A 24,426-nucleotide genomic window follows, 5' to 3' on the forward strand; every position below is an offset into this window, starting at 1 on the left:
TTTTTAACCGGTGAAAAAACAAACAGCAGTGATTTATCACTGGTTAAGAATTTGAGTGCGAAGCACGCGAATTTTTAACTGGTGAAAAAACATATGCTGTGAGTACCTTGAACAGCTTCTAACACGTCTCTGAGTACGGTGTATTAATTTTTTCTCAATAGGATTGCTAAATAATGCATTTCTCGTTTTAAAACATGTTGATTGAAAATGTCAAGCAAAAGCAGCAAAAATAACTTACGCTGGGCAGAAATATTGCAAATGCGTTAGGCAACTGAAGTAAACAGTTTAAATATTTACTTGCCTTCCCAATATGGCTATTCAAATGAAAGAAATTTCACCTCCCAGTAGAGGCTGCACAAGAGGAAAAAATGCTCCAGTGGAGTGTCGCAAACTGGTCAGACTTAAATTTTGACTTAAAGTTTGAATTTTGAAATGATAATATGGACAGTCTGGTGCTTTCTTCGATAGAAAACTTCATATTCCGTTTAAGAATAAGCTCTGGCCAGCCAAGGATTTTTTTGTTTGATTAAAAATGGAAAAAAAATTGTTTAAGTGTCTTTTTCTGGGAGATAAATTTTGTCAAATTTTTGAATTTTCAGTTATTTGCAAATTAGGAGGACTTTCAATGTAAAATTGAAAATGTTTATTACAGAAAAAGTTTATTACAGTCGACTCCCAATAACTTGAACCCTTGCCAACTCAAACCTCATGGTAACTCAAGCCAGAATCTATCATTTTCACCTGAATTTTCTTCACACATTTACTGCTTTCGGTAAATCGAACCCTTGAGCAATATCTTGAACCTCCACTTATCTTGAAGTAATTTTTGTTTCTCTTCTGGTTATTTCTATACAATTTTACCCTCCAAGTCGAAAAAATATAATAAAGTGTGGTGTAGTCCGAAACATTGCTTTTGTTTCAAAACAACAGTTTCGGTTCTTGGTCTTTACTTTTTCGTCACCTTTGTTCAAATTCAGTGTCCATCTCTCTATTTAAATCAAGCTTCGTCGCTTAATTCGTTTTCCAAAATATCTATACATCTGTTACTGCCCTTGAAGTGAATTGTGCACTTTTTTCGTGCATTCCTTCCCCATCCCATTTGCTTATTTCCTTATTTTCGGTTATTTTCTTTGAACTCCCGATAAATCGAACTCTTGATACGTGTAACTTGAACTTTTTTCGACTTGCCTTGAAGGTTTGAGTTATCGGGAGTCGACTGTAGTATTCTTTATATAAAAATAATGTTCAATCATCCTAATCACCATTTCATTGTTTCATTCTCTCATCCCCATATTTGTCCTGAGGCTAAATTCAAAGCCCTCTCCTGACTTTTCAGTTTGCAGAGTTTGATAGGGTTGTATACACGTACGTCCTTACTCGTGATTAAACCCGCAAAGTCAATTGGATAATATGTCTACTGGATATGAATGAGTTTTTGACTTTTTTTAAGTGTAGTCATACACAAAAGTGTAAATGCTGTCAGTGATACGTGTATCATGCTGGTGTAGAACATGCAGGTGTCTATTGGTAAGATTACCCAGTGCAGTACAGTGTATAATATAAGACGTTAAATGTATTTTGACCATTTACAGTGGCTTTGCAACTTGTACATATTGTAACTGATGATACCATCTGTGATTCTGCTCCACAGTGATGAGCTTGCATTTTGACCACTGATGAGTTATTTGCAGAATAAGCACACTGTAATTAAGGAATTTCATTGATGCATGAATTTTTTTACATTTCATTTTTTAATATTAAGGGACTGGTCAAAAAGTATAGGGGGGGGTGGGCCGGAGCAGAGAGGGGGTGGGTCATGAGGTTTTGAGCCTTGTGCAAGGGGTGGGTCAGGCAATTTTCAGCTACCCTTACGGGGTGGGTCACCCTATTTTATTACATAGACAGGCACTAACTACTAACGAGACAGTTGACAACACTTGTTACATAAAACACAGCCAGCTGGAATTAATGCTAAAATACTCACAAACATGTTGTGCGAGAAAATACAAAGGGTGATAGGCCGCACATCTATATGGGCGTGGAACCCTCTGTTAACCTTTCTTTTTTTTCGGCTCTAACGAGCATGTCCTTTAATGGTTTTCCTTTTTTGTAAGGAAATGATCGGTGGTTCTTTAAAAATTTATTGAAGTTATAGTTGGTTTGTATAAGATTCCATTTTTTCATTCAAGCTTCCTTTATAGTAGACACTGAGGGCTGGTATTGTGTCAGGAAAGGCAATATTTGTTTTTCCTCATTGTTGTTTTGTTTTATGAGTTTAGATAGTTTAGTTTAGATAAGTTTATGAGTTCTGATAGTAGGTTTTCTATCAAAGATTGTGGGTAGTCTCCGTCCATCAAGCATTTTGTTTTTTAAATTTGAATTATTTTCCTCAAAGGTTATTTCTGAGGAGTTTATTCGTAGAATTCTCAAGGCTTCTCCTTTGACAAATCCTTTTTTAACATTTGGAGAGTGACACGAGGTGAAATGTGTGTGCAAGAAGGTTTCTGTTTGTTTAAAATGTGTCTTTGCATCAAGGATAGATCTTTCCTTGAATCTTGTGCCTTTGTATTCAACCGTGTCTAAAAACGCAGTCTCATTTCCCATAGGAAAAAGATATCGTGTATGTGGCATTTCCAAACTGTAGTTCCCAAGACAGTTTTGCTTAGAGTTGTTGTTTCAATATATATGATGAAAAATATTGGCAAAGGAATCAAAACTGCTGTCTTTGTGCCCATTGCAGTTCCATGGTTTTGTAAGTAGTGCTTTCCATTGAAGTGGAAGAAATTTTCTTTGAGGATTAATCTAAGCATTTCCGGCAAGTAATGTGTAGGAATGGGTTGTCTGTGTAGAAATTTTCATATGCTTTGTGACAGACAATTTCAATATACCCTCGTTTTGCTGTATATTTGTGTCAAGACTCATAACGTCCATCGAAACAAGAAACGTTCGGTTTTTCACATTTGTCTTTTCAGTGAAAGGTTAGGCTGAAATTCATCCGATTGCTTCGAGTCGTTTTCTCCTCTCAAGGAGTAGTATAAACGACTCAAAGTAATCGGATGAAATTCAGGCTAGTGAAAGGTATGATTTCTGTGATTTTGATATTGGTTGTAGCAGTGTATCAACAAATTTTGTCAAGAACAGAACAAGGTTTTCTTGGATTGTTAAGAGGAAACCAAACATCCACGTTTTAACTAGGGGGTGGGTCATGCAATTTCGAATCTTGCTTTAGGGCTGGGTCAGTCATTTTTGTGCCGAAGGGAGAGGGTGGGTCATGTGTTTTTTATCAACCACATTTCCAAATGCTCCGGCCCACCCCCCCCCTATACTTTTTGACCAGTCCCTAAGGGAAAAATTGATAGCCTGTTAAAAGACATTATCTTTCCATAAAATATATTACTAGGAATAATATTATTGATCAACAATAACGTAGATGCTCTTTTGAAGAACGAATTGGAAGTGACTGTCATGTACTTTTAAGATCAGTAGCAATATTCTAGCCATCATTTAGACAGTGAAACTTCTAATTATACACCTCATGCACACAATCCACGTGCAGGGTCATACCTGTGTGAGCTGTAACTACATGTAAGTACCGACAAGGCCGCAAAATGTAAAAAAATGAACTCTTGACATAAATATCGACCCTCGAGATGGAACTCTTGACCCTCGACACCTTGACAAAAAGTTAGACTTCTGAGTCAGTAGATTTAACATCATCACTGATGCCATTGAGAAGCTTTGCCCCCGAACTAAGAGAAGGACCGCTGACTGACAGTTCGATGGCATCTTGGACTGTTCAGCTCACCACTCGTTTTCGCACTTCTCGTGTGAATTTAGCTATGTCAGCTGTATATTATGAACGAGATTTTTTATATGCACATACGCCCGTGCGTGGAGCTGAAATCTGGAGGAAAAAAATTTTGTCGTTTAAGTATTTTTTATCATGTAATGGGGATGACTGATGACTTTTTCGCAACAGAGTGGTGTCTTTCCTGGACCGCGAGGGGTCTTCCTTCTTCCTCATTGCCACAAGAAGATGGACTGAAGTTATTACAAATGTTACAAAATATACAAACCTATTTTACATTTCTTGTCTTGGTACTTAGTTTATTAATTTAAGTAGGTGTGTCAACATAAGTATCCTCCAATTCTAAAATATTTGCTATGAGGAATACGAAATCCCTAGAAAATAAATATTTTGAATGATTTGTCCTGGAACATTTAATGTAAAGTCTAGTTTTACAAGTCTCAGAAAACCTATAAATGTATTATTGTAGCAATGCACTCGTGAAGGTTCAAGAAATAAGTTAGAAATATGTTCAGGCAAACAATTGTTCGAGACGTCATGCATAAGAGTACAAACTGACTTGCAGTATTGAAAGGTAAGTGGGAGGATATTATATAGGTTGAATAGTGGGATCGCATGAGATCTGTATGGAGCAGAGTGAGTTAAACGAGGAGCGCACCTTTGCAAAATTAATAGTTTGTCCAAGTACAGTGGAAAGAGGAATACAAACCTAAAACTAGTTTCACAAAACTAAGAGGAATACAAACTGTCCATTAAGGTATTAAGGTGTTTGAAATATTAAGAGACATTGTTCACAATAATCAACGAGACATCGAAGTGTTCTCAACAGTCACTGATGAGGTAAAATAGTAACGCAGAAGACTTGAGAGGCCAGGTTTCGTGGAATACCGAGTATAGGGTCTATAGGATTTCCATCGACCAAGCACTTTAATCAGCCAGTCTGAGAGGCCCACAGCTCCCGCAGTGGTTGCAGCTCCTATGCTGGTGAGTGTGATTTCGCTATAGTGTACTTGGCTGTCTCCCGGAAGGGGTCCGTTTGAGACTTTTAACAATTTCTTCGAAGTAATCAGGTCGTAACAGTCAGGGTAAAAGGAAACGTCTGATCGGATCAGATGGATCCGAGTACCGAAAGTGCCACTACAAGTGACTTCACTACTTCGCAGAATACCGAATAAGGCTACAGTGGAAGCAGCATGGAAGAATCCATGTCCATGGATCGAAAAGGTTGTAGGACAAAATATATTTGGTGGAGGATTGAAACTGTGATGGGAGGGCGCGATCGCTCCAGAAATTCCAAGGGAGCGTTTAATGCCATACAGGGTCTTAAATAGAAGTGACATAGAGGAAAGTTCCATGGGACAACCAAACTCAATATGAAGATTATTAGCTGCTGCCAGATAAACTTTAATGGTGCCATAAGAAAGTGAGAGTTAGCTAGGTGGGTGACAAAATGGATTAATGTGGACTCCCGGGCAGGTAAAAAGGGGTTCTCAGAGGATATAAGGTTGTTGCAAAGGCAGAACCGCATAAAATGGCGCTCCCCGGATGAGTAAGTGCGACGAGTAGAGGTAGCAATAGACTGGAAAATATAGTGAGCAGCCTGCATGGTTAAACTTTTGTCAAAATGTAGGGATCGGACAGGGAGCTCGCGATGCATCTGGTGCCAAAAGGCGGAACCGAGACATCTGGAAACGCGACAAGCTGTCAGCAATGCCATTTTTAACCCCAGGGACATGCTTAGCAGTAAGTGTAAAACAAGAACACGCTTACAGCGGCATTCCGTCTCGCCTGCTAGGAGATTCGATCGACAAATGAGGAGACGATTAATTATACAAGAAAAAGGTTTTTTACTTCCTACTTTATCGACGTCGATACTTTTTATTTGTTTCTGAATTGAGTGAGTACGCGTGCTAACGACGTTCAGATATTTCTCTCCAGTAGCAGGCTATACGCGTGTGTAAATACACGAAAATTCAAGGGCATTCCAGAGAAATTACATCATTGCCAGATATTAAAAAAGTGCTTTACATGGCACGTCGTTTCAATCATCGCCGAAAATAAATCGCATGCTCATCACAAGACTCATTTGCATACAGTGAAAGTTCACCGCACCCGACCATCGCAATTTTGCTGATTAAAATTCATATTTTTTTCGACCACACAGTAGTGTTCAGTTGTTCCAAAGTAATCAACGCTTTTAAGCGATAGAATTCGTGGACCGACACGTTTCGGAAAAGCTCTAACTTTAATCTTTCCTAAACATGCGTGGTTTCGATCGCGCAAAGTTTCTTAGTCCCAGTTTGACCGGAGCGCGTGACAAGCTGTTACGGCATGTACACGGTAGTTGGCGTAAACATTAAAAGGGAAATGGTCTTATCGCCAAATGATGAAGAAGTAGCTAATTCTTCTAAAAAACATACCCAATTCAAGACAAGAAGGCACAAACCATACCCTGTTTCAGACCAAATTGGTCGAAATTGATACCCTGTTACAAACCAAACGGGATAAAAAAAATTATATAAGGGACTACTCCCCGGGGCGAAAAACGCGTTGCAGATTATGAGTCTCGCTGCTTACGCAAGCGAGACTAATTAAACCTAAGTGTCTGAAAAGTGATCAACCGTACAAGCTTCATCACACGGGGAAGTTTAGCAACGACAACCTGGTTGTCACAGTTGAACCAAATTCGCCTATTGGCCCAAAGGGCATCCCAAATCATATAGGGTACACCTCCTGCCAGGTTATGCTAACCTCTGTGAGGGAACTGAGCTGGTGGGAAGGAAGCCGTTTGCCTTGAGACTACCGATTATCATAAAAGGCTCCATAACCTGTCAACCCAGCGGCATCAGTACACAGGCGGGTGTCTGATGACGTTTCCGAAAAAAAGAGGCTGATATCATTCCAGTGATCGAGAAAAAGGTGCTACATGTAAAGATCCTTACGGAAATCGTCATTGAGAAAAGTGATCCGCTTTGGCTGGGAAAAACCCTATGTATGGTTGATAATGCGTTGCATGAAGGCCCGACCCAGGGAAATGACCCGACAGGCAAACTGAAGGGTCCCAATAAGAGACTGGAGGTCCCGTAGGTGGCAAACCCGGTTGGATAACCACCCCAGTAGCATTGACCGTGCTTTGTCAAACTTATCCTCAGGGAGATGGGCCTGCATGTTAACAGAGTCCAGGGTGATACCAATGAATTCCAGGACATGGGAAGGCCGAAAGGTTTTTTTAGGGGCAATCAGGGATGTTCAATTCCTCAAACAAGGTGAGTACCTGCACAGAGCTGTTGCACAGAGGGAGCAGGGTGCTTGTTGGGCGATGAAAAAGTCATCAAAGATATGAATAATGGAAATATATTAAGGTAATTTTTGAATAGCCATTCCAGGGCATCCGACAATTGGTTGAAGAGAAAGGGGCACTTCTGAGGCCTTCTTGACTTGTTGGCCCTCGAAAGAGATAGACAGCCCAGGGAGATCACTTTCGTTGAGGTACGAGTTCTCCGGCAACAGAGAATCAAATTCAACAAACTCACCGCTTGTTATAGACTGCTTGGTCTTCTGTGGAACGTGACTGGTGAGAGAGGAAAAGGGTTGCTGAACTTGCTAAACTTGTCTAAACGGCGGGGAAAGTAAGCTTGCTACGAAGATAGGGTCCTATAGTTGCTGTTGACGAGCCGTGGATGCCTCTGGAGGTGGAGATTGTGAAGGCTGCAGGGCAGAAACGCCTTGACTTGAATGTTTTGATCAAGAATATGGGAGATAAGGGTCTGAACAGCCGCTGGGCTTAAGTCGGCATTTGGAGGAATGCCCCCGTCGCGGCCACTATGTTGCGGAGCGTCGTTCGCGGCGATGTTGTTTGAGTTAGCAGGTCCGGCGGCGTCGTTGTTTGTAGGTGGGTCGTCAGAGACGACAACAGGTGTGGCAGCAGAAGTGGATGTAGAACTCTGGCTAGTCCGCGCCTGTTTTGATGGTTCTTGGAAGCGTCCGAGCTCCGTGTGCAGTGCGGCGAATCCATGTCGACTTGGATAGTGCCTAGGCGCGCGAAGAGTTCCTCTCGCGACCCTGTGATGGGCAGATTATTCTGTGCCAAGAGGTGGCGGAATACTTCATTGGTCAGGGAAGAGTATTCCATTCGTGTTATTATAACTTTGCTGCTTGAAACTTGCAGCGATCGAAGAAAGTGCCGACTGAGAGGCACAGCGCTAAATAAGGAAATACCACGTGGGGTAAACCGCAGTGATCTGCAGGCTCACAGGTTAATGCTTGCCAACATTAACTTTTATTTTATGTTAAAATATCACTCAAAAAGTCGTAGTCAATTCTTTTCTGATATGGTCGGAAAATTACATACACTGGCAAGTTCTTTATTGACCGTTGCTTCTAACGAGCGCATATTCTTATCAACATAATGACGGTTTATATCATCAGCAAACAGGAAGAAATTCAGTTTATTAGATAAATTTGAAATTCGGTGATGCACAATTAAAACAACAGAGGATCCAGCACAGAACCTTGTGGGACATCACTGGAACTAACTTCCGTTTTAGAAATACATGTGCCGACTTGTGTTTTTTGGCGTCTATTTTTAAGATAAGAGCAGAACTAGCTATTAGCTATACCTCTTATGCCGTAGCATTCCAGTTTGTTCAATAAAATATCATGGTCTACAGTATCAAACGCTTTTTTTAAATCTTTAAATACTCTGCATCAATATAGTCTTTTGTGGAAATTAAGTTTACTGACAATATCAATAAGGGCATGCTGTGTAGAACAGTGCTCTCTGACGTCATACTGAGATTTGGAGCGTATGTCATATTTTTCAGTAAAAGATTTTAGTCACTTACACATAAGTTTATCAAAAATACCATTAAAGACAGACAAAAGTGAAATCGGCCTGTAATTATTTAGGTCAGATTCGTCTTCATTTTTAAATACTGGTATTATCTTCGCATGTGTGAGCTTTGAGGGATAAATGCCTATGGGCGTAGAAAGAGCCTGAAGTGTAACCTTTAGGATTCGGACAGGGCAGGAGTTTTGTCCCAAGAATTTTATTTGGAGGAAGTGAATTTATCTCGGTTTCAGCTTCACAAGACAAGACTGTTAAATGCAAAAAAATGTTGATGGACTGCTTTTAGGTAAATATTAGCAGAAATGTGCACTGGGGAGTGAGGTACAGGGTTATCGGGGCGCTTAATGCAAGAGATTGCTTTGTCACCTTTTTTATGACTGATCAACACATTTATACCTTCTCATGTTTTTTTCATATAGCATACAGTATGCGTGAAAGTACGTATGAAATTCGACAGAGATGCAATATTTTATTTCTGTAAAATTTATACTTTCTCGATCTCCAGAAAAGAAAAGCTCATTCGTAGTCCTTATAGAGCGTATGTATGTTTGTGGCTTTGTGGCTTTGTGTGTTCGGATGTCTATTGCAGGGGCCAATTAGGTTGAAGGTACTATGAGTTGATGCTTAGGAACAATTGAGATTTTGGCATCTAAACATGACATTGCTCAAGGTCAAACAAGGGTACTTTGAGACCGCCATCTTGATTGTTCACAATTTCTTCATCTTTTATGACGGATAAAGGTGATTAGAAGCATAATATTGAAATATCTTCATGATTCAAACGCTGAGTACACTGATGTAGCTGTTTAAGGGTTCACGTTTTAGTGAGAGTGCTGCGTCAAGACATTTCTGACCTAATTCGTCTATCACGAACGGTACAACGCACAAATTTGATAGTTTACCAGTTCGGTTTCACCTGCCTCAAGGTAGAGCATAAAAAATCATTTATTTTTCAAAGCTCTTCCAATGAAACAATAATTGAAATTTAGATACGGACTTTAATTCGGAAGTATGCGGCCTATTGTGGCTTTAGAAGTTTGAAAGGCAGCTTTTTTGTTTTTGAAAGCTGTACCGAGTAGCTTTATCCCGTAAATAAGCTTTATTCTCTCGCTTACAAAGTTCAACCGACCTTTTTTGTCCCGGCAAAAAAAAACAAACAAACAAAGCAAAAACATGATACATGCTTCATGCTTAAGAGTCATTATAGTTATTGTTATTGAAACGTATTTTATTTATTAAAGATGGGTATCTTTAGTAGAAACAGTTGCGTTAGGGAATAAAATTGGAAGAAGCTACTTGACAAAATAATTAGTATTTAGTATAATTATATAAGTAGAAATATACTTCGGCAGTTTTTCGGCACTCCAACGTGAAGGGGACAGTGCAGTTCAACATCCGTTCATCTGAGCCCTTTGAAATACGCAGCGGCCTCAAACAAGGCTGTGTACTCTCGCCAACACTCCTTGGAACATTCTTCGCTCTTCTCCTCAGGGACGCATTTAGGGTATCTACCTGTGAACCAGATCAGACGGCAGGTTATTCAACCTCGCCCACCTCAAAGCCAAGACGAAGGCCCGCAAGGCCCTCACCAGAGACATGCTGTTTGCTGACGATGCAGCAATTGCAGCTCACACCCAGCAGGAAATGCAGTCTCTGAAGAGCCGCTTCTCTGAGGCTTGCAAGGACTTTGGTCTGACTATCAGCCTGAAGAAGACAAATGTAATGGGACAAGATGCGCCGTCACCACCAGCCACCACCATCAATAACTTCAAGCTTGATTCCGTTCACCTGTTCACGTACCTTGGATCAACCTCTCCCTGGACACTGAAATCGATAAGAGGGTCGGAAAGGCGGCTACAACATACACTCGCCTCACATTTCGTGTGTGGTCGAACACCAAGGTGACCGTGAAGACAAAGATGGCTGTGTACAATGCCTGCGTTCTTAGCACCTTATTATATGGCAGTGAGACATGGACCACATATGCCAGACAGGAAAAGAGGCTCAACACCTTTCAAGTAAGAGGCATTCGCCGCATCTTAGGCATATCCTGGTAAGACAAAGTGACCAACGTCGAAGTCCTGTCTCGTGCTGGCCTTCCAACCATGTAGCCCTGCTGAGACAACGCCACTTTCGTCGCATGAAAGACAGCTGCATCCCAAAAGACATCCTCCGTGGAGAGCTTGCTACGGGACAAAGAAGCATCGGCCGCACGTAACCTGAGATTCAAGGATGTCTGTAAGAGAGACATGAGGGCCCTCAACATCAACACTGAGTCCTGGGAAGACCTAGCAGCTGACTGAATCAGTTGGAGAAACACCTTTCACAAACAGCTAAAGCTGGACGAAGAAAAGCTGATAATGATGGCAGACGAGCAGTGAGCTCACAGAAAGGATCCCACCACCAGGGACTGCAACAGAGACTGTCACTTTCTGATTGGCCTGTTTAGTCACAGGCAACGCTGCTCAAGCCGAGCTGACAGCCTGGACGGATCTACCCATGGTTGACCCTGACTGATGGGGGCCTACTAGTTTGAGGATCAACTCAGCTATGCGCAGCGGTTCATGTTTTCATTAATATACGGCAATACCCAATTTCGCACAATTATAGTCTTAATTTAGGATTAAACCGTTAGATTGTTAATATGCTTACACTGAAGCATTCAAAGTACCTCATGCACGTTAAACGTGCCTATGTTCTTATTCCCTCAGTGATGCATGGTTTTGACAGTTGCTTGATTTTACATTTAGATAACTTGCGAAGTGGAGCGTGTTTGTTGGTTAGTTTGTTCAATGTGTTATAGAAAGTAGAGAATATGCCATCGACATCATCCCTGGAAAAAAGAGATTCCCAGTTAAGTTCTGAAAGATCCTGCAAAAATCTCTGCTCAGAGAATTTTGAGTAGTCTCGAATAGTAATTTTTACTGGCTGAGTTGTATCAATGGATAATCAAGACATGCAAAATTGGGAAAAATGATCAGTGATGTCAGAAACAATGTTTCCACTGGCACAGTATTCAGTGAACTTGTTTGTAAAAATATTGTTAATAAGTGTTGCTGAATTATTATGCACTCTTCGTATTTCTTTCCTGAAAATGTCCTACAGAAAACGCAGAAAATGTCATTTCCGAGACGGAAGAGCATACCCATAGACCCCCCTTGTTTAGAGCGCCTTTGGCGCTCTAACTTTTCTTCCAGTGCGTCAATTAATTGGTCAAACCGAGAACCACTTTACGGCTACTGCTTACTAATGTCAAGGACAAAGACAAACCGGAGGACAGACAGGGAGCAGTATACAAGATCAAATGCTGCGACTGCCAGGCTTCTTACATTGGTGAAACCGGCAGAAACCTAAGCACGCGACTGACCGAGCGACGAGGAATGGTGACGTCAACAATCACATTGCTGAGCACCATTTCAGGACGAAACATCAAATTGACTGGGACTCTACGACATGTATAACGTATTCTACAGACTACTATCAACGTCTTACTGTAGACAGCTGGTTTACTAACTTAGAAAAAACGCCACTGAATCGTAGCCAACAGTTACCAGCGCCGTACAAACGACTTATTGACGAGATCAAGCAAAACTAACTACGAGAGAACAACTGGAGAACTGACAATTTGACTAACAATAGGCGACTGTTTAACCGTGACAATAGACGGATCGAAACGCACCAATTACTGATTACGAGTCTTCATAGCCAATAACATCACGGCTTAACTGACAGACGAACAATAACATCGCGACGTAATTGACCAATCAGATCAATAACCAGAGTATAATACCATCAACTGACGTGATACAACTCACTTTGACTCTGAAGATGACTACCGCACAGGTTGTCGAAACGTTACTGTCAACAACAACAGTCCTATTCAGGACTACGTTCACCCGGACGATCAAACTCAACCTACTTTTGGAATGACTCCTGGGTTCAAACCTTTCACGTAGTCTATACCAACGGTGTGAAAGGGATGCTCTTACACTTGCACTTGCACTGGTTCATATTTGGGATCAGTAAGCCTGAATCTAATACCGTCCGGACAACGCCTGATCCAATTCCTAACATGTTAAGCCATGTTTCTCCAATAAAAGTCATGGGCAAGTGAGCCATAGGTAGCTTCCCATCCCCGATGCATTCGTAAGAGCAAACCATCATATACTTTCAAAAGATGACTCTGAAGTTGAATGTGATTGCGGACCATTATAGGGTAATCAAACGTGGTTCCTCTATAAATTTATCTCGATAGACGCGTAGACTGTCTCCAAAAGCTGACTGCTTTGCCACTTGTTTTACCCATTGCAAAGTTTTTTTTTAAATGTTTCTACAGCCAAATTCGTTGTATCGAAGGAGTTTAGGGTTTTTCTTCTCCGTCAATCATCTTTAGCGGACCTCTTAGGAAACAGATGTTTCCTTGAACGAGTTCAAAAGGTCATGGTTTGTGATTGGTGGGTTTTGATAAGTTTTGATTGTTTCTCTATTTCAAGGTTCCTTGCCTATGACCGTTCTGTTTCGGGCAATAATCTACCAGTTTGGTTCTAAGATTTTTCTAACTTTTCGTACAAATGTCTACTCCACTTGCAAGACCAAACATTATCTAGCTCCTTCTCTCGACAAAATTCCTCTCACCATCGCGATGTCCTTCGCTATTCTTGAGCAGTCTGGAGTCATTCTCTGATTTGTTTTTTCTTCACTGTTGCCAGCGAAGATGGGAGAGCGCGTTGCGTTGTGATTTGCATTAACCCCGCCCCCACTCAAATGATTGACGGAACAGAAAAACTCAATGTCCCCTAGAAGTTTGCAAACCTCATTTGCTCAAACGATTTTAAGAAATCACCTCAGTTTTACAACAATTGCAATTAAATTATGCTTCATGCAACGTTGAGGTTGGTAGCCTAACATTTATTTCCTTCCAAGAAAATTATCAAACGGCCGAAATATATTTCTACTCATATCATGTTATTCACTCAATAAAGCAATATGTAGCTATTTTGTCAACTAGCTTCTTCCAATTTAATTCCCTGACCGCTACCGTTTCAACTTAAGTTACGCATCTTTACTAGTAAAATAAAATACGTTTCCGTACCTATAATTATTCTTAAGCAGCAAGCATGTATCATGTTCCTCACCTAATTCATGTTTTTTTTTGCCGGTACGATATAGGTCTGTTAAACTTTGCAAGCGAGGGAATAAGGCTTGTTTACAGGGTTAACAATACCCGCCTGACCTTTCAAACTTCTTAAACAACAATTTATAGGCCGCAAACTTCCGAATTAAAGTCCATATCTAAATCTGAATTATTGTTTCATTGGAAGAACTTTGAAAATATATGACCTTTTATACTCTTCCTTGAAGCAGGTGAAACAGAACTCATAAATTACGAAATACGTACGTTGTACCATTCGCGATAGCGAATTAGGTCAAATGTCTTGAGGCAGCACCCACACTAAAATATGGACCCATCAACAGCTGCATCACTGTACTCATCGTTTGAATCATGAAGATATTTCAATGTTATGCTTCTAAACACCTTTATCCATAATAAAAGACGTAAAAATTGTGGAGAATCAAGATTGCGGTCTCTAAGTGCCTTGTTTGACCTTAAGCAATGTCATTAACGATTAGATGCCTAAATCTCATTGGTTCGTACGCATCAACTCATAATACCTTCAAACAAACATCCGCGAGCATACAAATCCACAGCCACAAAGATACATTCGGTCAAACCACTGACATATGAGCTATTCTTTCGAAATAGCTCACATAGAGTGCGACATGCATAAATAAATAAAATAATTTGTAAAAAAGGTAATCTAAAAGTAAATAAAGTCATCAGTGTTCTTGTATGTAACATTGGAACTACAATCATCGTCAAAAGTGTTGGGAACGTTGCCTTTTTACCTCCTTTTTTCCTTCCTCCCCCCGCCCCTTGCCCAACGTTGAGCAAAACGTTAATGTTTGTGCGCGTTATTTTTCTGTTATATCTCAACATTAAATAGGGGGGACGGGGGATATTTAGCAAAAGAGAAAACCCACTTTTTTGAGGTTTAAAATGGACTACTGTTAAAATGTACAACCTTCCGAACTACTTTTGTCTGTGATTGTAGTCCCAAAAGTATTCCATCAATAGATTTTGAGTGTTTTGCAATATTTGCTTTAAAAGATGTAAGCGAAGGCGATGACTTGATTTTTACAGGTAGAGCATTCCATATTATGCTGGCTCCATGAGTGAAATAATCGTTGAGTCCTTTCCAGTAAGAATGGGTTAAATGAAATGTAAGGATGCCCCTTAAATTGTATTTAGTCACGTGCTTACTGAAGAGACTTGTAATACCAGGTGGAGCTAAGTTATAGCTTGATAAGCGATGCACGCCAGTATTTTCTTGTAAAGATATGGTGAGGAGTACCATTTAGCTTTAGATAGAACTTCATACTTAGGAATGGAGGGACTTATATTATGAATAACACGAGTAGCATAGATGTGTAAGTATTCCAGATCCTGTAATGAGTTAAACAGCCCCACAGAGAAATACAATAAGTTACACAAGGTAATATGCCTTTAAAATAGATAGTTTCTAAGGTGTTGAGGTCAAAGGTTTTCATCTGTTTAAGTGTGTTTTATTTTGCGTTAAAATATGCAGAACGGATTTAATGTGGGGTGTCCAGCAAAGATTATTGTCTAAAGTGACTCCCAGACTTCAAGAGTGAGATACACCGTTAATCAAATTATTTTCCAAGGTGATAGGTAGAATTGGTCCAATGGAGGGCATCTTAGATACAAACATAATTTCAGTTGTTGACAGGATGAATGGACATGCAGTTGCTACGTGTCTAGTTTTGTAATTGTTGCAAAACGTTTTGAATATGAGTAGAAATAGAGTCATTTGAGTCACCATTTACATAGGCAGTGGAATCGTCCACAAGCATTTCCAGGTTGGATAAGTCTAAGCTGTTTGGGAGGTCTTTTGGAAAGGTGCTAAAAGGTCTGGGTCCTAGTAGGGATCCCTGTGGTATGCCTGAAAAGGTCTTCGTTGTTGTTGAGTTGAAGACATCAATGCAGCAGCCTGAGGCTCGCAGCTTAAGAGGAAGAAGTTGATGGGAAACACAGTCAAAGGCTGTTTGGAAATCTATAAAGATGACACCAACAGATTTCTTCTGATTTAGGGCGAATCTTCATTTCTCGGTCATGTAAAGTAATAACAGCTCTGTAGATGTACCTTTTCTAAAGCTCCATCGTGAGTTATGTAACAGGTTGTAATGCTCTAGGAAAAAGTCTAGTTGTTTGCAGACCAGACTTTCTAAAAGCTTGCTCGGTTGACTTAGCAGGGATATGGGACGATAATTATCACAATCCAACTGACTGCTTTTTTTGTGGGTACATTTTACTTGAGCTTTTATCCATTGTTGAGGAAATTTGCGGTCAGCAAATCTCTCCCTTGCCATGATGAAAAAGCTATCAATGAAGTCATCCCATATTAGGCGAAGCTCTCTCCCTCTTTTGTTATCTGGCCTACAGGCCTTACCCTCTTTGAGGTGATGATTCGCACAGTTAGATACAAGTTCCCGATTAACAAATAGAGGTTGAAGGGTTGGGGTAACTCTGTAGATGTAGTTTGTGAATGGAGGCAGATGAGGTACAGTATTGTTGTTCAAGGTGGAGTATATATTTGTAAAATAAGAATTTAAGGCATTTGCTTTCAGGATATCATCTGTTAGAAGTAACCCATGTAAATCCTTAATGCGACCAATTGAATAGGACTGGTTGGTGCCTTGGAATGATTTATCTACTTTCCAAAATTCTTTACTGGATTTCACATTGGAGAATTTAGCTTTCCAGTAGGACAGTTCAGCAGATCTTAAAAATTTTGTGCAGAGATTCCTTTGTTTCTTGTAGTTACACCATTAAACGGAGCCTTTTGGAGTGTTTTGAGCTTGAGTGTGCAGTTGATATCTTTCGTTCATTTCTTTCCTCAACAAAGAGTTCATCCATGGCAAGCTATTTGATCAAACTTTAACTTTCCTGAGGGAAATAATTATGCACACAATAATTATACACAGTTTCCCATGCCCAGACGGAATCATCAATGTCATCAAATTTGTCACAGATGTCCCAAGGAGCCGATGTGAACTCGTGTCTTAACGTAGAAGCATCTACATTCTTTAAATCACGAATAACTTTGAGTGCTGGTTTGTGATAGGTTCTCCTGAGATTTATCACGGCATAAATCAAGGTGTGGTCAGAAATCCTAGGTTGCAAGCACCGTGGTGTGTGATCTTGGAACTAACCGAAGTGATGATCAGGTCGATAAGAGAAGATGAATTTCTATCAATTCCTGTACGGGTGTTGATAACGTTTTTTAAATTAAACTTGTTGAGATGATGCAAGAATTTACGCTTTAAAAGCGGGTCACCAGAATTGGTAAAAGGTTTACACTGAAGTCTTCCAACAGAACAATGTTTGTACGTTTTCTCCAAATATTTTCCACAAGCAAGGGGAATTCTTCGAAGAAGTTCACTTAATCCAGAGGTCTGTAAATTTAGCCAACTAAAAGTTTTTGAGAGTGAAAAGAAATGTCCACCTAAGCAGCCTCAATTTGGAGTTGATCAGATAAATCTCTACGTTTATGAGCATTCAAGTCTTCGACAAAATATATTAAAATAAAAAAAAATAGATTAATGTTCCGCTACCTTTGCGGCCGTTAGAAATCGGTGAAATGATCCTCGACCGCGAATGATCCCCATTGTCGACCGCACTGATCCCGTGAAAAGTAGAGGGGTGGAATGGATTTTAGGCATGGATGATGAATGGTGCTGACTACTTGGACAACGCGTAAAACGATAAGCAGAGCAGCTTTTCACCGTACTGTTTCTTCTGACAATTGTTTTTCCGTTCAGTGAGCATTGAAGGTTTGTTCTTGAAAATTTAAGACAGAAAGCAGTACGTTAAAGCAGGAAACAGAGGAGCAGTACACTTGTTCCTTATTTTAACGTCGAGGACCTGAGATTGTCTTGAAACTGGCACCTTCTACAAGGCTTAGCAGTTTAGTTGTCTAATGAATTGTTTTCTTAAGTGTTTATTTTGAGAACATTTTTTGTTTTCTTTTTTGAAGTATTTGTGTCTACGTGATTAACAGTAAGACATTCATACACTCCGGGTCGTACACTTACCGTTAATTGACCATCACGACGGTACACGGAACAAGATGTGATATAAACAGACGTCAAAATGCTGGGAACACAGAAATATGACCCCTAAACGTTTCACTGTGTGCAGCAACTACAGCTCATCAACATGTCGCAAAACGTTATACGTTGACATTAGCCTGTGTACATTTCTTGTTTACTTGTTGCTGGAGAGACAGTGACAAAGTTATCATAATAAACGCAATGATCCAGTTACATGAGTTGAAGCCTTTCCGATTTTCCTCTCTGGATCATCTGTGGTCGACGATGGGGATCATTAGCGGTCGAGGACCTTTACAGCCTCCGAAATGATCCCCATCCCTGAAATGATCCCCAAATTGACCCCGAAATGATCCAGACCCCAAAATGGTGCCCATTTTTGTCGCGTCCACCCCGAAATGATTCCCAATTAATTTTTTGGAATGGAATGGTATCCTAGGACTGTAGATTGAGCAAAATGCACAACATTAATAACTAAAAGCTTTACTAATAATCTTCACTCGTTCGCATTCTTCATGTTCCTTAAATGTCTTATTAAAGTATTAAAAAAATCACATAGACCGTTTATAAATTTTAAATGTGATTTAAGAATACTATGATAGACTCAGTCTATCATAGAATGGTATTCCGCTACGGAATTATTGAATAATTCCGTAGCGGAATACCATTCAGACTCACTTCGTGCAAAAGTTTTTAAATAGCTATTTTAATTAGATTCTATTGTTGTTCTTTCTCTGTATGCTTTACTTATTATTTTACATTTTCATACATTTTTATTTATAGTTCTTAACATATTTTTACACCTTCCACGTATATATGCTAATTCTTTTAACTTTTTACTTACTGAAAATGACCCGCGGAAGATCAGTCGAAACGTCGTTTTTGATCCGTGATTTTTGCGGTGTTAAGAATACCATCCCATTCCCAAAATTAATTGGGGATCATTTTGGGGTCGTGGTGAAAAAAAAAAAAAATGGGGATCATTTCGGGGTCGGGATCATTTCAGGGTCAATTTGGACATCATTTCGGAGGCTGTACAGATCATTTGCGGTCCATTTTGGGGATCATTTTGAGATCCAAGATTTTCAATGTCTTGGAGGTTAGCGCCTGAAGATTGAGATACTTGAAAAGTGTTTACTTGGTGAGTCTTGGCTGGATGTAAAGTTGAAGCACTTGAGGCTTTACAGATGTTCGCCTCTATGCTGTAGTGACGAGACAAACGCGATCACACAACTTTGCTTCTGAAACTCAAACAGTGTATACATGGCGTAAGCAGACCATGCAGTGGCCGATAATGAAAAAGTTCTGACTTGTATCTGTTTGTTCTGCAAACAGCTGGGCCTTATGGACATTGTTGTGTAGTAGAGTGTCCTGACTCGATCTTGATGGTAAAAGGGGAGCAAGCTTGTGATCTTTGATGTTCACTATTTCGTGGAATAAATCAGGAGGGGATGCCAACTGCTTCACGTGCCTTCTTGTAGCTTAGTGGAGGGAATATCGCCCTCAAAGTGCGCCGCTGTATTTGAAGGTTGTTAAATAGACCCAAATAGACTCCATCGATGTGAATGAAGGTAACAAGAGTACCATTGGTCAAAGGAACCAATAAAAGTTGACTATTCATGTTATTAGGCTTGTTGCTCGCTCCCGCTGGGCGGATTTCGACATTGCTTTTTAACTTTAAGCGCGTTTCTACTTTCTGGGAAAGCGAAGTTGTTTTCCGTGGATGGCTTATAGGACGAGGAATATTCATGAGGTGTTTGCTGTTCGCAGCAGCTAGTCATAATTCGACATCGCTTTATAAATTTTAGCGCGCTGCTTCGTTGTGTGAAAGCGAATTTGTTTGGTCGGATGACTTAATAACACGGAATATTCTTGTCACGTTCTTTGCTACTGGTATGCTTACAGTTCAGGATAACACCAATAGGTGAATGGACTGGCTTTCCCATTTGTGCCAATGATACCAATCGACCGATCGACCTTGCACGGCCTTCAGGTGTTAAAAGGAGATGCAGTTTTCCTTCGCTCCATTGTACATTTGCTGGGGCGACCTGTGCCACTCATGACATGCAGTTACCAATGGTATATCAATCGACTGCAATTCAAGAGAGCTTACCATTTGTTAGACTTTCTAAGAGTCCTTTATTTTTTTCCTGGTTGGTTATACCATTTTAAAGGACTTTTCATACCTGTTTGGCGCGAAATTCACCCGTCAAAAATTCTACCGGTGACGTCATGACAGTTTACCAATAGGACAGTGAGTAGTATTTCATTCAGCTCCCGACACAGCACGAATCGGACGGCTTATTTAGCAAATCATGATTTTTTGCCAATGGTACGATTGGCGTGGGTATTTTGACGAATCGTGTCATTTGGACACATGTGAAGGTAGATTTGCTTGATTTCCTCAGGAAGATAACTAGGGAGACAACGGTGAAATAACACAGCTTTAATACAAGACTGTAAGTCCTTTGAATGAACAGTACCGCTCAAAAGTATGTTACCAGTCCATCTCATTTCGTGCTCGACGTGAATTGCGTCCCTCGCGTCACGCCCTATGCGATTCTGGTAGTGCGAGAACCATCGAACCGGGAATCGCGGGATAAATTACAGTCGATTGATCTCGCACAAACTATTTCAAGTAGTTTTCTTAATCGATGTTCGCTTTATTAACCACTTTTACTAACATAGAAGGATCTGTTTGATTTTTTTACATGGAGGTGAAACAGTGACTTAATAACTAAGAGATGGAAACTTGAAACAATGGCGGAGAAGTGTTGCAAGGTCGCAAAGTTGCATCAAAGTGAAGAACGTGGTTTTTTAAACCAAATTAAATGCTCATAGATAAGACGTCTCTTGTGCAAGTCATTTATATTATAACCCTTGAATACCAAACACAAAAGTAAATTGAATCCAGCTTGTTTGCTTAACTCAAAATCTTCAGGCAATCATGAAGTCATTTTGACAGGCAACTTAAACTTCATACTCGAATACGTAGATTCGCTTGAATTGTACTTTATTTTTATTGCGAAGGTAGTAATCAGGAAGGACTATTACATGACCGACCAACAACTTTTCTAAGAAAAATATGTGTTGTTTTCGCCTATGGCTAATTTCCCAGTACACCTTAATGTAGGCAAGATCATCGTAATTCCAATAATGTCAAGACTGAACGTTTAGTTAATACGCACATTTACCACTTTTTTCCACCTCCTGTGCCTTATAAGCAAGACTTAAATATTTGGACTGGCCACCAGTCTCGCCTAATAAGCAAAGTGTATTGTTTTGAAAGTAATATTATCCAAAGTTGGCGATTTTACTGGCGAACTCTTTCAAAACTTCAGATATTTACTGGAATACAAATAATATATCTAATGGAGATTTTGTTTGGTATGTTTTCTATAATTCTTAATTAGAAAACCTTGTTTATGTGACCAGCTTCTAACATTACCCCACTCAGAGAACCAATTTCCTGGTGACTTGTTTTCATACCAACCTTGTAGCTTACCTGTAATGTCCGTTCTGACTTGCTGTCATTACATTAATTTTGTAGAGCCACCAAGCATCACTAACATCTCCGTGAATCAAACGGTTATTGTTGGCAAAAATGTAACAACCCTGAATTTGTACTGTATAGCTGTTGGTAAACCTGCTCCAAAAGTCACCTGGATAAAAGTATCTGATAACAGAAATGTCACATTTCCTTTGAATATCAGTGGAGAAGAGGATGAAGGGGCCTACCGGTGTACTGCTGATAATGGGGTTGGAAATTCAGTTACTAGGGATGTCTTCATTACTGTTCTGGGTAAGTTTAATTTGTTTTGCGAGCCTCTTGCTTTCAGCTTTGGGTGTGATGTGTTTTATCCTGAAGCACACAAGTAGACGGAGTAGATATCAGTCAATTATTTAAAGCAATTTTTGTGTTTGCTTTGGTTTTGCATTGGAGTGTAGGCGTTGACTCGGTTACATCCAAGCCCTAGTCAAAGGGACAGTCTTTGAGTCCAAGTCAGAAGGAAATCAAAGTAATAATGTTGAATCTTTTTCAAAGTGTTTCTTGTCACCCATAGTATTGCACAACCCACCGACCAAATTTTGTGCCTATGCTCAATTTTGTACAGGTAGAATACCGAAAAAATTGACATACACTGTATGCATAAAATTTCAACTTTTAGGCCATTGTACACATTTCATGAACATTGTCCCCAATTTTAAGAACACGTCATCTCTAATGCTTTGTTCATCTTTGTGTTACTAATATTAATTGGCAGGAAATCAGGCTGGGATAACGTGTGCTTGCTAAACTTGATAACTCGAGTTATATGTAGTTCATTCTTGGTGAGAATTCAAAGTGGGCATGGTGTTATGCCACTCTATTTTATCATAGTTATTAGAGGAGACTGGTTATGAAAAGCGGCAAACATCAATGATGAAAACAACAGTGCTGCAGTTTATGTTGGAAGCACCCTGAAAGTGCACAATCCTTTGTTTTCTGTTGGCAAATTGTTACGGAATAAATTAATGCAACGTTTTTATTGGTCAATACAATCAAAATGATAGGAATTCTTTTGAACGTTGTGCACTTTCAGGTCCACAAAAACATATAACAAAGGAGTCTGACGGGTTTCATAACCATTCCACTCAATTAACTATGATTTTATAGTCTGTCACAAGGAAAAATAATGCTCTGGAATGGTCACACCTTTTTTATTTACGGTCCCTGTCTGGTAGGAACCACCGTGATAGTTTGAGTTTATTGCATTGATTTCCAAAAACATATTAAGCAGTTTTCAACAAGCCACATGACTTACGATGACATGTCACTGTTTTCATTGATATTCTGTATTGGCTAGGTGCCAGGAACTACCGTGACTAAGGTTTATTGCTATGTATTGATTCTCAGAATTCCTAAATATTATATTAAACTGGACTAACAATTATGAGGTCATGTTCAGGCGCGGATCTAGGATAAATACCAACCGATTTCCTAAACGAGGGGTGAAGGCGCAAGCTTCCAGGGGGGGTCCGGAGACGGGCTCCCCCAGGAAATTTTTTGGATTTTCATTCCTTAAAATCCCCTTTCCTGGATTTCATAGTCATTCAGACAGGATACTGGCCAGATTCCAACCTTGGAAGTGTTTTTATTATCAAAATTATATTTATTATGAAAAATGTGACCGATTTCCGTAAAACGGTGAAAACCGGTGTGGATCCGCGCCTGATGTTGATTGATCTTCCATAGCTGTTAGCTGACCATGTTATTGCATTGATGTCCTCAAAGTTAATATTTGTGACTTTACCTTCTGATGCTGACTCAGCATTGATTTGGGCTTGGATTTGGCTTACCGTAATGAGTTTCTTTGCAATGTGGTTGGATAAATGTCTTGGGCCTTTTTGTGAACAAATCAGAAGTGAAACCAATATCATATTTTGTAACTTTTTATTTGTGAAAGGATCTTTTTAAAATGGTTATGTACATACTTTAACTTATGTGACGAAAATTTGCAAGTGTACAGAGTATCCATTTTATTTGCCATTCTGCTAGTAGTGTTTCACGAGAGCTTCCTTTCTTTAAATTTAAATCTGTTTGTTTACCGTAAATCCTCTATTAAGCCGCTAGGAGTTTTATTTATTTCAAACACATTTAAAGGGAGCTTTGTAGGGCCAAAGGGGGCTTATCTTATTTATCAAAGATAATGGTATCAGTTCTCCTTAAAAAAAACTAGAATGTAATGTGGAAAAGCTCACGTACAAAGCTCAAGAACAAGCTTTTTGAAGTCATGCAGTCGAGGATCAAAAACAAATCCGAACTTCCAAGTGGTGAATAAACCGTTCTTCATCAGTCCACACGAAGTTTTACAGTGGTAATTGATTAATACAGTCTATCACTTATCAGTGAATAATAATAAGGGAAAGGGATGGGGGATCTTAAGAGAGGGGGCTCATCAACTACCTTCTCCTGAAAACGGAGAGCTTATCAGATAGGGGGGCTTGATAGAGGATTATCAATAATTTACTTGTTTGGTCCTGTACGAAAATACTCATCCTGTGAAGGCGCTGACTCCCGGCTCACATAATTATTTTCAATAGCAGAAATAGGCAAATAATTTAACAAGAGCTTGGTAGAGATGCTAAAAATTCAACGTCAATATCAGGAATAAAGTCTAAGTAATTGGTGATGATGGTGATGGATATATAAGAAGGTCTAATCACTCTTATTCTTTTTTTTGTGCGTGTGCGTGAAATGTGGTCTAGTACTTGCCGAGCTTACTTTTGTGAGTAGAGATCCAGTTGTTTGTGAAGACTCCACGGTTACTCTTAGTTGCAATGCAACTGGTAAACCAACACCAAACATCACCTGGACTAGAGTGACAGTTAATGGTACAACAGACAGTGTTCCTCTGCACCCAGTAGTTGACGGAACGTTTCTCATAAGTAACATCAACAGAAGCTCAAATGGATCAACATACCGTTGTACAGCTACCAATGGAGTTGGTGATCCTGTTAATCGCACAGTGACAGTGACTGTCAGATGTAAGTTAACTTCTTTTCAGTCATGCTTTCAATTTGTGAGCACTTTAATGAT

At 39.8% G+C, this 24,426-nt stretch overlaps 1 protein-coding gene across 1 annotated transcript in view; it reads left to right on the forward strand.

Moving 5' to 3' along the window:
* Positions 1-24,426, forward strand: part of LOC140949637 (hemicentin-2-like) — an 81,311-nt gene that overhangs the window by 13,375 nt on the left and 43,510 nt on the right. The window contains exons 3-4 of the mRNA XM_073398789.1: positions 21,397-21,648; positions 24,096-24,374. Of these exons, the coding sequence (XP_073254890.1) occupies positions 21,397-21,648; positions 24,096-24,374 (531 nt within the window). The remainder of the gene's footprint in view (positions 1-21,396; positions 21,649-24,095; positions 24,375-24,426) is intronic.

Source organism: Porites lutea, chromosome 10 (genome assembly GCF_958299795.1).
Source record: "Porites lutea chromosome 10, jaPorLute2.1, whole genome shotgun sequence".
NCBI classification, from domain to species: Eukaryota; Metazoa; Cnidaria; class Anthozoa; order Scleractinia; family Poritidae; genus Porites; species Porites lutea.